This window comes from Trachurus trachurus, assembly GCF_905171665.1.
Source record: "Trachurus trachurus genome assembly, chromosome: 2".
Taxonomy (NCBI): Eukaryota; Metazoa; Chordata; class Actinopteri; order Carangiformes; family Carangidae; genus Trachurus; species Trachurus trachurus.
Window position 1 is genome coordinate 13,447,770 of NC_139914.1, and position 12,988 is coordinate 13,460,757.

General features: G+C 42.5%; 1 protein-coding gene across 2 annotated transcripts; it reads right to left on the bottom strand.

The window, feature by feature from the left end:
• Positions 1–775: 775 nt before the first annotated feature.
• On the bottom strand, positions 776–12,143 carry dhrsx (dehydrogenase/reductase (SDR family) X-linked). Of its 2 annotated transcripts, XM_083988964.1 has the most exons (7): positions 11,985–12,143; positions 6,539–6,646; positions 6,199–6,267; positions 5,053–5,154; positions 4,091–4,298; positions 2,098–2,305; positions 776–1,176 (listed from the first exon to the last, which is right to left on the bottom strand). In XM_083988964.1, exons 1-7 carry the CDS (start codon positions 12,082–12,084, stop codon positions 1,003–1,005), a joined length of 969 nt encoding a protein of 322 aa, XP_083845090.1. In that variant the 5' UTR covers positions 12,085–12,143; the 3' UTR covers positions 776–1,002. The 2 variants fall into 2 exon arrangements, with proteins under 2 accessions (XP_083845090.1, XP_083845089.1); XM_083988963.1 differs by lacking the exons at positions 776–1,176; positions 2,098–2,305; positions 4,091–4,298; ... (1 more) ...; positions 6,199–6,267; positions 6,539–6,646 and adding an exon at positions 7,077–9,541 and having other exon boundaries at positions 11,985–12,116.
• Between the last annotated feature and the right edge of the window lie 845 nt (positions 12,144–12,988).

The window sequence follows — 12,988 nt, forward strand, 5'->3', positions numbered from 1 at the left end:
ATCTTCTCCTCTTGCAAAACAAAAAACCGTACAAAAACCAGAAATCCTGTGCATTTAGCACTTGTATACAGTAAGCCTACGTAAAAATAAAGTACAAAAATATAGAAATGAGAAGTGCATACAGTAACTCAGCCACAGCATCATTTCTCTGTACTGGATCAGGCCACAGGACTTCATCCTGAACTGGCTTACAGTATATGTGTCCTCACATCATTAGCCACAAGTGTTATCAATTTTGAGTTGTTGTGTTCAACCGGTGAAACTTGTGCTTTAGTTGTGTTTGACTTTTGCCACCTGTGCTCAGCATTATGCAACACAGGTGCATCACAATGAAAATGTGTTGACAAGTTGTGTCTAAACAGGTGAAAAGTGCTGATGGAAGAGTGACTGGTTCAATCAGTGGGTTCAGGCAACTGAGAATTTGGTTCAGACAACAGGGTTTAGTGTTTTAGCAACTGAGAAAAACTGTAAGAGTTCACACCCTAACCCTAACCCAAGGTTTTTGGCGTTTGCTCCTGAGAAAAACAAAGTAGTCTAGAAATCTGGATCACACTGCAAAAACTCAAAATCTTTCCAAGAATATTTGTCTCATTTCTAGTCAGAACTAATCTCTTTCCATTTAAAATGAGACTCGTCACCTAAAAAATAACTTGTTTTTAGATCATTTTCACTTGTATCAAACAAATTTTTACTTAAAATAAGTAGAAAAACCTGCCAGTGAAAGCTTTTTTTGTGCTTGTAATAAGAAAGAAAAACTTGCTCCACTATCAGATTTTTCTACTTATTTCAAATGGAAATCTGCTTGAAAGGAGTAAAAAGTGTCTAAAAACAAGCTGCTTTTTATGTGATGAGTCTTATTTTAAGTAGAATGAGATTGTTTTGACTAGAAATAAGACAATCTTGGTAAGATTTTGAGCTTTTGCAGTGCACTGAGTGTTGGAATGGGATAAAGCGAGGCGAAGGCGCCGTACAGCATACAGTGTTTGAGTGGTGTCAAGCCACCTAAAGGCCCACCAGCTCGCAGCTCTTCTTCCACAGCTCGGCCTGGAGCTCCGAGTCGTAGGACGAGTCCGAGGACTTCGTCTTCTCGCCGTTGTACAGGTAACAGCCCCCGACACCCTCCATCTCCGAGGCCACGGCGGCGTAGATGGCAGTGGAAGCTCCTTCAGCTGGAGTCTGAGAAGGACAAACACAAGAAGAACTTTAACTATGTTCAGAGACACTGAGGCTTCAACAGTAGACTCAGTAGGTGGTGTTCATCTCTTTCCACTTAAAATAAGACTCATCACCTAAAAATTAACTTGTTTTTAGATCATTTTCACTTTTTTCAAACAAATTTTCACTTGAAATAAGTAGAAAAATCTGCCAGTGAAAGTAAGTTTTTTGTGCTTGTAATAAGAAAGAAAAACTTGATCCACTATCAGATTTTTTCTACTTATTCCAAGTGAAAATCTGCTTGAAAGGAGTAAAACGTGTCTAAAAACAAGCTGCTTTTAATGTGATGAGTCTTATTTTAAGTAGAATGAGATTTGTTTTGACTAGAAATAAGACAAATATTCTTGGTAAGATACTTGAGTTTTCTTGGTTTCCCTCATCATCAAACTCATCAAATACACAATCCAACAACTCCACAACGCTCTGGTGGACAAGTTGTGACCTGCACATTCACCACGCTATGAGATAATAACACAACGTTACCACACAGAGTTGTTTTAGAGGGAAATTCATGCAAAACAGCTGATGCGCGTTGCCTACAGGGGCAGTTTTTCAGCCAGTTTTACCTCGAAAACGGCTCAGTTTCGTAACGTTCCATTATTATCTCATAGCGTGGTGAATGTGCAGGTCACAACTTGTCCACCAGAGCGTTGTGGAGTTGTTGGATTGTGTATTTGATGAGTTTGATGAGGAAAACCAAGAAATTCCTTTAGCTTCCGTAGCGTAGCTCTGAGCAGCTCACGGCTCTGCTCCTCCGTTCTAAAAACAGCTTGCACCGACAATTAAAGGTAACAAACCTACTGCTATGACTATAGGGATTATTATATGGCAATGGGCCAATTTGCCAAAATGTTGAACTATCCCTTTAAACTAGAGACGTACCCTGAACAGCGTCTTGGCCACCGGTTTCTTCATGGCCTGCGCGAGGCTCCACAGGTTGTTGTACAGCGCCGTGTCCACCATGCCGGGGTCGACGGCGTTGGCGACCACGCGGAAGCCGCCGGCCGTCAGCTGCTCCTGCAGGTGGTAGGTGAACAGGACCAGACCCAGTTTGCTCTGAGCGTAGGCGCCGTGGGAACTGTAGCACTTCCTGGAGAGAAAAGAAAAGAAGGGAAGGGTGGTTGAGTTGTCCTGAAGCATTGTACTGTAGGCCTAATGTACTGAATGTGATTCTGGACTGGAGGTTAGTCTGATGGTCACCTGATGATGGCGCCAGATAGTTCACGACTTGGTCCTTTATTGTTAAGTGTTTATTGATATATTTATGGTTTTAACTTTTAACCCTCCTGTTGTCCACCTGGGTCAAGGAAGGAAGGAAGGAGGGAAGGAAGGAAGGAAGGAAAGAAGGAAGGAAGGAAGGAAGGAAGGAAGGAAGGAAGGAAGGAAGGAAGGAAGGAAGGAAGGAAGGAAGGAAGGAAGGAAGGAAGGAAGGAAGGAAGGAAGGAAGGAAGGAAGGAAGGAAGACAGGGAGGACGAAGGGAAAGAAGGAAGGAAGGAAGGACAAAGAGAAAGATGGGAGGAAAAAATGAAGGACAAGGGGAAAGGAGGAAGGAAGGAAGGAAGGAAGGAAGGACAAAGAGAAAGATGGGAGGAAAGAAGGAAGGAAAGATAGATGGAGGGAGGGAACAGATTGGGTCAAAAAGGAAGGAGTGAAGGAAGGAAAGAAGGAAGGAAGGGAGGGAAAAAGCATTGTGGAAAGAAGGAAGGGAAAAGGAAGGAAAGAAAGATGGAGGGAGGAAACAGATTCGTTCTAGGAAGGAAGAAGGGAAAGAAGGGAGGAAAGAAGGAAGGAAAAAAGGACAAAGAGAAAGATGGGATGAAAGAAGGAAGGAAAAAAGGAAGGAAAGATAGATGGAGGGAGGGAACAGATTGGGTCAAAAAGGAAGGAGTGAAGGAAGGAAAGAAGGAAGGGAGGGTGGGAAAAAGGATTGTGGAAAGAAGGAAGGATGGAGGAAGGGAACAGATTGGGTCAATTTGACCCAGAAGGACAACAGGAGGGTCGGTGCAGTTTTAAATCTCCTTGTGGGTCTAGTCGGGGTAGGGAGGGGCAACTCGTTTTGCATTTTTACATTTACCCTTTGACACTTTCACAGTATTAATACAGATCCAAGATAAGATGTGAACAGGGCCGGTCCTAGGATGTTGGTGGCCCCCTAAACAAGGTTTTTGTTTGTGGCCCTGCACTCTAAGCGCAAACACCAAATCACTGGTTAAAACTGAATACAGACGTGTTTATTCCCTCTGAGGTTTGAGGCCATTTTCTCCACTTTTACATATTTTCTTACATTTATCTTTTTAAGATACTTGCAGATGTAACAATACTCAAGTGTTTTATGTCTAAATATTAGAACCTCCGCTGTAAGCACACTGAGGCCAGTTTGTCCTACAACACTGTAGAAAGAAATAATTTAGACCAAATGCTGGAAATTTGAGGTCTGCTTTTTGAAAAATGTCAAATCCCTTGTGAAAACACTCCTTCAGTCATGAGAATGAACTGTTTTGGTGCTTGAAATAGGATATGAATACAGTAATAGATCAGTGTAGAAGTGCTTTTTGCTTTTTGAGCACAAATGTTGTCATTCTGCCGTTCTGTTTTCACCAAATGTCTCAAATGTGAGATAAAAGAAGCTGAATATTGACTTCACATTACATATAAAGCTCATAGCTGCACGTGCAGACCTCAGGATGTTTAAATGACTTGATGAACCCCGGTACCTTTCTGATCCTGTGGCCCCCCACCTAACGGCTGTGGCCCTAAACAACCGCATAGAGGGTTTATGCCAGGGACCGGCCCTGAGTGGGACCCTTGAAATAAATACTTCCCAGAGCAGAAGAACACAATTGGTAGGATTTTAGACCTTCACTAGTCTTGTACCTTCTGTTCAAGTCTTCCATGTCCATGACTCCTGCGTAGTGCGTAGCGGAGGACATGTTGACGATCCGAGAGCAGCTGTCCTGCCGTCCCGACCTCTTCATGACGTCCAGCAGCAGGTTGGTCAGCAGGAAGTGGCCCAGGTAGTTCAGCCCGAAGTGGAACTCGTAGCCGTCCACTGTCTGCAGCTCAGGAACCAGCATCGTCCCGGCTGAATGATGATGGAAAACACAGAGAGAATCTTTAGCAGATAGCTCGACCCTTTCAGACGTGTAATGTTAAAGGGATAGTTCAACATTTTGGCAAATTGAGCCATTTACATAATCCCTATAGTCATAGCAGTAGGTTTGTTACCTTTAATTGTCGGTGCAAGCTATTTTTAGAACGGCGGAGCAGAGCCGTGAGCTGCTCAGAGCTACGCTACGGAGGCTCATTATGGGATTTCTTGGTTTCCCTCATCAAACTCATCAAATACACAATCCAACAACTCCACAACGCTCTGGTGGACAAGTTGTGAGCTGCACATTCACCACGCTATGAGATAATAACACAACGTTACCAGACAGAGTTGTTTTAGAGGGAAGTTCATGCAAAACCACTGATGCGCGTTGCGTTCAGGGACAGTTTTTCAGCAAGCAGACTCTGCATTTCCCTCTAAAACAACTCTGTCTGGTAACGTTGTGTTATTATCTCATAGCGTGGTGAATGTGCAGCTCACAACTTGTCCACCAGAGCGTTTTGGAGTTGTTGGATTGTGTATTTGATGAGTTTGATGAGGGAAACCAAGAAATTCCTTCAGCCTCTGTAGTGTAGCTCTGAGCAGCTCACGGCTCTGCTCCGCCGTTCTAAAAATAGCTTGCACCGACAATTAAAGGTAACAAACCTACTGCTGTGACTATAGGGATTATGGCAATGGGCCAATTTGCCAAAAATGTTGAACTATCCCTTTAAGTAGAAGCACATACCGTTGTTGACCAGGACGTTGAGGTCGAGGCCTCGGGATTTGAACGCATGAGCAAACTGTTGCACCGACTTCAACGAGGTCATGTCCACGAACACAAACTCAACTGTGATAAAAAGATGATAATGTTTAATAACACAAGTCACAGACACTCAGTAAATATGATTTCATTTGATTTGAGTTTTGGTTTTTAAAGACTCAAGAGGAACTTCACACTATATAATGTAACATGTGAGTTTATTATGAGATTACATGATTGTGCGATCATTTTGGAGGCTGCAGTTTGTCCTGCTGTGCAAAGTCAATGATGCTTCAAGTAAGCACGTTCATATCACACAAAGTTAAATGGATTAGTGCGGCTTCGATATTATTTAGAGGACAATTTAAGGGTAAAACCAGCAGACAAGAGGGATATTATTTCTAACCATCTGTGCTCAATGTGGCCTCCGGGATTAAATCCTTGAACAGCTTTGGATCTACAATGTGCTCTTTGTGTAGTCTAGTGCTGTCTTTGTCTGTCGAGCTGCTGCCATGTTATTAGGAAACCCCTAAGCACTGCCTTTGGTTTTCTGAACTGGCCACTCAAGCACCAGATTGAATCAATTGAACCGTGCTACTGTATATGTTGAGGAAGATTCTTTGGCCTCAGGAGTTTACTACTCAGTACTTGGAATTAGTTTTCAAACTAATCTCTACTAGATGTTTACACACAGTGGTCAAGTCCTTAGGGGGAGTGTTACAGCTGCTCTGAACAAATCGCTTCAACTCTGACCCAAAGAGCCGTGTGTTTCAGAGTTACGTCCTCTAAGAATTTCACCACTGTATATATTACTTCATAATGAATCGCTGTCTTATCTAGGTTACTTTCGTGCCAAAGAAGTTCAAGCATGATGGAATTTTAATATTTAAAGAAGATTATTTGTTTATTCCACCAGATTACCACCTCAAATATCGGTAAAGTGTAAGATTTGGGAGTTTTAATTAACTTTTTTTAATCTATGTTTTCTAGAAAATACTGGAGAACCAAATCTGTGCTGTACCAGCTTGGACTTGGCCCAATGACAGGATGTTACTAGAATATTTTAGGAGCTAAAAAAGTTGTTAAATTGACAAACAGTCAAGAAAGTAGAGGGGACATTCTTATAATTACCTTTCCCCGCGCATCCTTCCTCTTGAATCTTCCTGGCTGCTGCTCGGCCTTCTTCTCTCTCGTTTCCAGCTGGAGATGATGAAGATCAGAGAGACTAAATGTCATCTCTGTCACACTTGTAGGTCTTACAAATACTCCACATAATTACTATTAACTTGAAAAAAAAGTAACTACTGTAATCAAGCTTTCTGGCTTTAATCAATCCAATTTTAGATATAGAGGGGAAAAGCAGTATAATTTATTGAAGCTGGACTGCAGAGATGCATTAAGATGGACTAAGAAGGAAAGCAGGATGTGTGATACAGTGAATAACTAACATAATATTGGACAAGACGCCTACCTATGATAACATGCATGCCAAGGCTTGCCAGGTGTTTCGCTGTGGCTAAACCCATTCCTCTGGTACCCCCCGTCACAATGGCAACCCTTCCATTTTGCTTGGGTAAGACTGTGTGGAGGAGAGAGGGCACCACATGAGAACATAACACAATCAAATCAGTATCAATATGTTGTTTAGAGTAGAGTAGCAGCACCAAATCCAGGTAGCGAGGCCTTATCGGATGCAGTTCCTTTTAAACAAACAGTCAATTCAAATGGGCCAGAACTTAAAGCAGGACTAGTAATAAAGATATGTTGCCCCTGTGTTAGACAAACTATTCTCAGAAAATAACAACATGCATATTACTGAATTAATATCGCAATAAAAACATGGTCTAAGCATCACCCAGTAAGGCAAAAGTCTTTACTTTCACAAAGTTATTTTACATCAAATAGCACACGAGCCAGTGTTATGCAGAGTAATACATCTTAACATAGAGTCTCCAAGCCTGATATTAGATATGGCCAAAAAAGATAAAGACCTCAGCACAGGTGGAGTTTTATAGAAGACAAGGATAAACAGAGAAATATATTACTGTTTCAGTATTATCATATGGCAGATTTGTTTGATCCAACCGGAAAATATCATGACTGCATTTGTTGTTATGTTTATCACAATAAACAGCACTTAACATACATTTTTTACAAAAAACAACTACTATAGGAGTTACCCGGCAAAAGTAAAACACATTTTTTAAATAACTATTATAACACCCTTACATCTTTTTCTTGATATTGGGTTTAAAAGATTAATATCACTCCCAGTTTTTTACAGTAATTAGTGAAGTGCTTTGATTTTTAATGCTTCAACAGGTCATGCATGTGCCTGTACACGGACTTTATACATCCAAAGTCACTCAAGAGGTTGGCTCAGAGTACAGCTTCCTTCCAAAACACTGTCCACGTCATCCTCGCAGGGTTCTCCTTCGTAGTAGCTCCGCGTGTTTTCGTACAAGAAAATCTGCTGATCTACTAGAGCCGGAGCGATGCGGTTCCTCTTCCCACTCAGAACGGTTCCAGAGGAGCTGAACAGCCTGTGACAAGGTACGCTAGTGGCTGGAACACACCAGTACTTCTGCAGGACCTTAGGCAAGGTGGGGAACAATGCCGCATGACTGGTCCACCACAGTAAAGGGTCTTCGTTCAGACCGAGGACCCTCTGAGACTTATAGTTGCTCAACTCTTCGACTACCTGGGCATGCAGCTCCTCTTGGCTCTGGTCGGCATCAGATTGACAAAATATGGCAGCCAGAGGGTTGTCTTGGGTTGTGCTACTACTCGTTGAAGCTCCTCTTTGGGATGCTTGTTTTTTGGCAGGAGGCTCCTGAGCCAACAGGGAGAAATCGTCGAGGCACGACTGGTCCGACGCCTGCTTCTCGAGGATCGCCTTCGCCTCCTCGATGATGATGCTCTCCACTTTGGAGCGTTCCTGGGTGGACAGGAAGGGCAACTTCTTGTACCTCGGGTCCAGGAACGTGGCGACGTTGAGGAAGGTCGAGATCTCTTGCGACGGCTGCAAGTTCTGGGAATAGGTGCTCGACAGAACCTTAGAGATGACCTCTTTGGTCATGCTGATCTCTTTCACATCGCCTTCTCTGACCTTGAGGTTGGTGTTCAAGAGCATATGGAGGATTGGCCTCACCATGCTAATGGTTGGGTACTTACAAGAAGTGATCATGTTTGCTACAACTTTAAAAGGCTGGAGCACGTCAATCAAACCCTCCAATAAAGTCCAGTCAGAGCCATCAAGGCTGAAATGATAGCTGTTGGAGCTCTCTGAAAGCGTTGCGGTTACAGCAACCCGTTGCTCCTTCAGCCTTTGCAGCATCGCTAACGTGGCCAACCAAGACCTACCCCTGTCTGTGATGAGTTCACACTGAGTGAGACCGTGCTGCCTCTGTTTTTCCCGCAGCAGATACAGCGTAGGTTCTTTGAAATGATCGACAATTTTGCGGCAGCACCCCAAGAAGCCGTCCACGCGGGGCATCCCGAAGGCTTCGTCCATCGCGCGATTGACGGTGTGTCCGAGGCAGGGCATTTCCACCGACAGCTCCAAGAGCGAGCACGCTTTGACGATGTCCACCGAGCCGTTTGTGGTCGCGCCGCTGACTTTATGAGTTATACCCCACTCGACGAAGGTTTCATACATCGCTCTGGTGATATTCTCGGCCGTGTTTTCCTCTTGCACTTCAAAAGTTTTGAGGCACTTGTTGGTCATGGAAAAGCCACTTGCACTGCTGTAATTCACTGAATGAATAGAGAGTGAGATGTATGTTCTGTTCTGGGTTGGACTTTGCCAGAGATCTGTAGTAACACCGCAATTCACGACCCCGGTAAGCTCACTAAAAACCTTGTCCCGGGCACGGCAGTACATTTTAGGAACCATTTTTACAGCCAGTTCGCTCCGGGTGGGTGGAGAGTACCCGGGGTCGATGGTACTCATTAAAGTCTTAAAGGTACGCTCCTCAACTACGGATACAGGGTGCAACCCCTCACAGATGAAATTGATAACGGCTACGGTAAGATCGTTGTGTCGCCTGCTGTCGTAGTCTAAGCTCTGCCTTTGTAAGTTTGTGTCCTGGGGTTGCTGCTGCGGACCGTGGAGACCTACTACAGGCTCAGATTTGATCCGAGAGAACGCCGTGGCGTACGCCTCGCGCATCTGATCCGTGTTGCTCTTCACAAACTCGCTGAACTCCCCCGGGTGGTTCTTTTCGAGGTGGTACGACAGATTGGAGGTGTTCCCGGAGTAGGCGATTTGACTCATACATACGCGACAGTATATCCGTTTCCAGTGCAATATGCAGCCGTCTTCATCTGTGTCAAAGCCAAAGTATTTCCACACTTTGCTTTTGGCTCGAGGGTGTGCGACCAGATTGAGGCCAGAGCACGACGGTCCTGAACTTTTACCCTCCATTGGTTCCTTTGGCAGTGATCCACTTCGATGCCTTCAATTAGTAAACACCTAACAAGAATAGTGAAATAAACATTATATCTACAGATCAACGAAACCAACACAGCTATTTGTGAACCTACAATTTTGAAACCTTTTAACATCAGTTCAATCCTACCAGGTGAAATATCTCATTCCTGTACAATGCTTCAAGACAGATTGCTGTGAGGGATGAAATAACCTTATTACCTCACATTAAATAAGTCTTAAGGACAGCATTCTCCTACCTGTGCATTATTAAAAATGAGAGACAACCAAGGATGCTGAAAAATAAATCTATGCAACTGTTAGCTCAACACAAGACTACCACAATTTATCTATTATCAAGATGCCCCGATAGCTCCCTATAGCTTCTCTGTTTGGGTTTCTCTCCATATCATAAGGTCTGTAAAACACCTTCTGGTAATTAAAAGGTGTGATTTGGTGCTTTACAAATATAAGTTTCAAATATTTTTATTGTGAAGCAGACAGTATATCAAATATACATCCATCTTTGGTTTATGCAACGCTTCAATATTTTGTAATATAAGTAACAAAGGTGTCCTAAAAACAATAGATGGGAGACAAATTAGAAAAATATACAAAAATAAGGATACATTAATTGAAAGCTTTACAAATATAAGTTAATTGGATGAATCATGAGGCAGTCTGTGTTTGTTGTGGTGCTGGACACTCAAGAATCAAGAACAGGAATTTAGCAAATCCCTGCACAACCCACTAAATGGCCTACATTCTTTGAGAGATAATAAGATTATAACTCCCTTTTACGGTCTTGGAGGCATAATCAGCTCTTTGTCTCCAAGTACAATGTATTATTTCTCACACTCGTGTCACATGCTTCAACCAAAAAATTCCATTTTTGGTTCATAGCTGTAATTCTAACAATCAAAGACTATTGACTATTGACAAAGAGCACTACAAAACAAGGGGATGCAACTGTTTCCACAGCTTTTGAGCACACCCTGTGGTTTGCAGCAGATTGTGTTAAACCAAATCGATTGAGCAAACTCCTGTAAAATAGACACGGAGCTTTTTGTTTTCAGCAGTTTCACACAAAATTGAAATTTTACACTGAGCGATTAAAATAAAAAAAGGATTAATGGGACAAGCCACCCCTTCCTGTGGAAAGTCCAGAGTTGGAATTTCCTTTGCTTTTCCCCATTTTAAAAGACAAACAGTGAAATCCCACAGATGAATAATAACATCTATTTTGGATGCTTAATGCAGGGGAATTTCCTTCAATGATGACGTTCACACTCACTTGACGGTTTGATCAATGGACGGTATTTAAAAAGAGGCAATGAATCAATGAATCACACTGTGGGTTGTTCAGCTCCAAAGTCTAATGATAAATGATATTGATTAATTGTTTTATGAGCAAAGCAACACGTGTCAAGGGGTCAAATCATTGAACAGTGATGATAGCAATGATATAACCTCATCCTACAAGGATAAAGCTCTGAGTCAGGTTAGACACACTGAGAGATGCACACTGAACTCAGATCATCCACTTCTAAACACCTTGATGGACCAAAAAAAATAAAAAAATAAATTAAAACAGCAAACATGGATTACTCCTCCCTCTGCGCTACAAGATGGATACAGAAGATCCTTCATACCTTCTTCTGCAAATGGTAGAGGAGCTAACTTAACAGACAGAGATTAATTTCTCTATGAGGATTAGGCTAATAAAGTCATTCTTAAATATCTGAGATTAAAATGAATAATTGATGAGGAAACCGTGATTAAACCTTATTTTTCTACACAGTTACACACATTGCACATTTTCTTCTTGCACTAAAATCAACGCTGCCAATTTGTTTTTGTAATTTTGTACATCACATTTTATCTTATTTGCTATAGCTATTCTATTATGTAGCCTATAGTTTGTTCTTTATATTTTACTATTTTATTATCTATAGTTTATATTCTTATACTATATGTTGTTATCGTCACTGTGTGTCTGTGTAATGCTGCTGCTGCACTGTCATTTCCCAGATTGGGATCAATAAAGTCTATCTATCTATCTATCTATCTATCTATCTATCTATCTATCTATCTATCTATCTATCTATCTATCTATCTATCTCATCATATAACATCTCAGTTCTCTGGCTAACTTATACAGATACACACATGCAGCATTTATTTTTTAATACATTCAATATCATTCTGAAATGTCACCTTCGCTGGTTAACTAGAGCAACAACCAAAACCAACCTAACTCCATCGGATATAGGCTATTACCTTTAAATTTAGCGTTTCTGTTGTCATTTAGTGTTTACACAGTGATCTGACTTCAGCTTTTTCACTTTTGTGCATCAATTTAATTTAATGCTGAACTGAGCAGAAGATTCAGACGTTTACAACGACGGAAGCCGTTTGTATCAATGTGAAATTCGCCTTTAAATAACACTGTTTTTTATGCAAATGGCGAAATATAAATAAAGCTTACCGGGCATAGCGAAGGAACTGTTGAACATCTGATAGATGAGCACTTTGATTCCGCACAGGTAGAGCCTGAGCAGAGGCACCAACACTTTCTGCAGCCACATCTTTCTTTTTCTGTCTTTGCGTCCCACTGAACAGCTTCCGAGTCCCGCGGTGCTGCACCGAAATGAGTCCGGGTCGGTGACGGCCGCAGCGAGATAATAAGTCTCTCCGTGGGTTCCGCCCCCCTCGACGAAAACTGCGTCATAAAATCCCACAAAAATCCCACAGATTAGCTGTTAAGACCAGAAACAGGGCCGGTTTTAGCTATGGGCAATATGGGCGACCGCCCAGGGCGCAATCTTTGTGAGGGCGCACAAGCGCTCTCCAAACAACAAACAAAACTCGCCGTCAAGTTAGTGGAGTGGTCGCTGGGGCGCCCCTATGTCACGTCAACTTGCTGCTGAGAGTCATAGGCCTACTACAGGTTGTGTGTGTGTCAGGAGAGGCGAGGGGGGAGGGGGCGGGGGGTATCAACTTGCGACTGCTGAGGTCTCACGTCGGATGCTCCGCCGGCCCAGAGGGCTCTCATGCGGGGAAAGAAAGGAGGGTTAAGCGCTAAACTCCTCGCCCTGAAGTTGGCTTCATTTTGGTAATGTTGCTATGGGATGCCCAGCAGCAATATTCCTCTTCTTCCTCTTCAATGTCCGGTCTCTGGTAAACAACATGAATGAACTGTGACAGGATCATGTGTTAAAAAGGATCCTGGACTGTCGTGATGTTTCTAATGAGCTGGTTTAACAGCAACGTCACGCTGTTACCAAAACCACACCGACTTCAGCAGAGAAGTGAGTTTATGCACATTTTTAGTTTAGCCTACAGATGGAACAGTGGTTCCTTCCTGTCATTATTTTATATTGAAAATATCATCATGTTGCTGGCCCTACACTCACAAACAAAAACTATTTTAAATTGTGTATTTTTTTTAGAGGTTCAGAGGTAGTCAAGCTGCTCAGTTTTAATATAGCC

Coding starts and splice junctions, on each gene's coding strand:
- dhrsx (XM_083988963.1), bottom strand. CDS start 9,493: ATGGAGGGTAAAAGTTCAGGACCGTCGTGCTCTGGCCTCAATCTGGTC.